General features: G+C 36.4%; 1 protein-coding gene across 1 annotated transcript; it reads right to left on the reverse strand.

Moving 5' to 3' along the window:
• Window positions 1-483: 483 nt before the first annotated feature.
• LOC18428925 (putative GDP-L-fucose synthase 2) lies at window positions 484-3,019 on the reverse strand. The gene is made up of 2 exons (XM_006838221.4): window positions 2,889-3,019; window positions 484-1,697 (listed from the first exon to the last, which is right to left on the reverse strand). The coding sequence occupies exons 1-2, from the start codon at window positions 2,893-2,895 to the stop codon at window positions 742-744; spliced, it is 963 nt and encodes a 320-aa protein (XP_006838284.1). The 5' UTR covers window positions 2,896-3,019; the 3' UTR covers window positions 484-741.
• Window positions 3,020-3,232: the final 213 nt, after the last annotated feature.

Genomic DNA, 3,232 nt, shown 5'->3' on the forward strand with positions numbered 1-3,232 from the left:
GTGAACCATACTCTATATGCCACTAAAACATTATTAACATTTTATATTGCTCTGCCAAAATCTAAACTACACATTTTCCACTACGCAAATGACAATCTCTTGACAAGCCTTATCACTAAAGAAGAAATCTCTTCAAATCATTTCAAAAAGCATTTGAAACAAAGGATTAACACATTTTCACCTAGTTTCTGATAAACTAGTGCAATTAACTATAGGATTACACATATACCAGGCCTATTGGACTACACTGTGAATGCCTTATATAGAACCATAACAGTCAAATGTTATGGCAATCCCATTAAATATTCATAGATTTAGAACGCTGAAAGAGCAGTATCAAGCATGACATGGCAATCCCATTAAATATTCATAGATTTAGAACGTTGAAAGTAGCAGTATCAAGCATGACATGGCAATCCCATTAAATATTCATAGATTTAGAACGCTGAAAGTAGCAGTATCAAGCATGACATGGCCATCCCATTAAATATACGAACTTCATGCCCATTTCCATTTCTAAGAACCATGTTTTTTGGACTTTGTATCCTGAATTACTATCATTTGAACATCATGGAAAGCATAATGCTCATAGCTCAACAGAGTTCACTTCAAAAAATAAGATCTGGCCACAACCCTAGGCAACACAAAAGCATGAATCAAATAATCAAGTATCAATTACCAATAATGAGATAAACAACAAATGCAGTGGAAATCAAACTAAAGGCAAGGTCCCAAAGGGAATTATTGCCGCAAATTTTGCAGGTACCACTTGTAAGTATCAATGAGCCCTTCTCTGAGAGATATGTTGGGTACCCATCCTAAGCTTGCCAATTTTGAGCTATCCATGAGCTTCCGAGGAGTCCCATCAGGCTTCATAATGTCCCAAACAAGCTCTCCGTAAAACCCAACAACTTCTTTAACAAGCTCTGCAAGTTCTTTAATAGTGACTTCCTTTCCACTCCCCACATTCATATGGACCAGCCCACTATAATTTGCCATTAGAAATACCACCGCATCAGCAAGGTCATCCACATGGAGAAACTCCCGAAGAGGCGAACCAGTGCCCCAAACTCTAACTTCCTTAGCCCCTGAAACCTTAGCCTCATGGAACCTTCTCATGAGAGCAGGCAAGACATGCGAATTCTCGGGGTGGAAGTTATCATTTGGGCCATACAAATTAGTGGGCATCCCCGAAATAGCGTCCCAATTATACTGTAACCTATAAGCCTGACACATCTTTATACCTGCAATCTTAGCTATAGCATACCATTCATTTGTGGGTTCGAGAGGTCCAGTTAGAAGAGCATCCTCTGTGATGGGTTGGGGTGCAAACTTCGGATAAATGCAAGATGATCCAAGAAAGAGAAGTTTCTTTACTCCATTTTTGTATGCTGAATCAATCACATTGGTTTGAATTTGTAAATTAACAGCTATAAATTCAGCTGGGTAAGTGTTGTTGGCATGGATTCCTCCCACTTTCGCAGCTGATAGAATAACATACTTGGGTTTCTCATCCGAGAAAAACTTCTCCACATCAGATTGGCATGTTAGATCAAGTTCTTTGTGGGTTCTAAGGAGAAGGTTGTTAAAGCCCAGATATTGTAGTTTCCTTACAATTGCAGAGCCCACTAAACCACGATGCCCAGCTACGAAAATTTTGGCAGATTTGTCCTCCATAAAAGAAGCATTTGAAGTTTCTATGGCAGATCAAAATTAAAAAATGAACATATCAGCCACTATAGACAGTGAGAAAATATAATTAGCCAATCAAATAAAAGGGGAAAGGAAAACACAATTGTGCAAGAAGATAGATTGAATATGTACTATGCAATTATTGCAATCAACATGATGTGAAACAAAAGACTGCAAGACATGTGATTGGACCATGGAGTGGATCAAATGTAAAGTTGGGGCTTTCAATGAGATTGGGAACTAAGAATGGAAAATGCTTCTTCAAAAAAAAATATCTCCAAAAAAAGAAAGGAAAATGCATACAAACAATATCGTTTTCAGAAACATGTAATCTACACAAAAAAACTTGAGAACCCAATAAATTGGGTATCAGTCAAGAAAATCATGAGCAAAGCACCCAAAAGGAGAAGCTACTGGAAATAAGATAAATGAAACCATTAAATTCAACATATCAATAAATTTTTGGAGAAGAAAATGAAGCAGGTAAGTGAGAAAAAGAACAATTCAAACATGCCCAGATACAAAGATTGACAATCACTATATGTTGGGGCAAAATTATGGATTCCTCAAATCCTTGATCAGCATTTGAAAATTCTTTTAGCTTGTTTTATCAGGTTTATATTCAGACACACAAATTAATTGAAATGGAACACAATATTTCCCCGTTAGTACAAAAAAAAAAGGAAATATTAAAAAAAAGGAAATAGAAAGAGATTATTAACATATCCTTCTAAAACCACATCAATTAGTGTTGAAAGAGCAAGTTACAGAGGATTTGGTATAGGCAGCCTTACAAAGAGAAAATTATCAGATGAAGTTACCAACTTTTGAATATATATTTCTCTAACTTAGTGGATTCTACACCATTGTCAGATACCTCAGTCTAGTGATCATTTGAGGTTATACATTACAGTTTTCCATGAGTATTACTCCTTGTGTCCATCATACAAAATTAAAAAATCTAATACACTTTATAATTGAAGAAAGCCAAAATAATTGCTAGCCATGTACTCAACTGTAACATCATGCTCTCCCATAAATTCAATTTCATTATCATAAAATTTAACCTCAATCATTCATCAGTGAATTCTCATAAAACTGAGAATAAACCCATTAAAATTTTAACATGTAAAACACAATAAAAATTCCCCAATCACAATTCAGGAAAGAACAATTGAAAATGATGAGACAACAACCTTCCATATCCCTAGCTGCTTTCTTGGAAATCCAAATGACTTTTCTCTCTGGAGAGTTTGGTAAGAACCAGGCGTCAATAAGAACAGGGCTTAGGGCTTGCTTCCTTATCCCCAGCTGCTTTCTTTAACATCCAAAATACTCACTCTCTAGAGAGAGTGGAAAGAACCAGATTCGCACCTCAAATCACTGCTTATGAGATCATTAAATCACTGCTTCACTATATGAGATCTGAGGTGCGAACTGGCTCGTTTTAGGGTGGAGTTGAGAAAGGAGGGAGGAAAAATAAAATAAGTGTTTTGTTAGTCAGCGGACTCACTAGCCCGCACAATTACATAACGTCCAT

The sequence above is a fragment of the Amborella trichopoda genome, chromosome 3 (genome assembly GCF_054954075.1).
Source record: "Amborella trichopoda isolate Santa Cruz 75 chromosome 3, AtrichopodaSantaCruz75HAP2 v2.0, whole genome shotgun sequence".
Taxonomy (NCBI): Eukaryota; Viridiplantae; Streptophyta; class Magnoliopsida; order Amborellales; family Amborellaceae; genus Amborella; species Amborella trichopoda.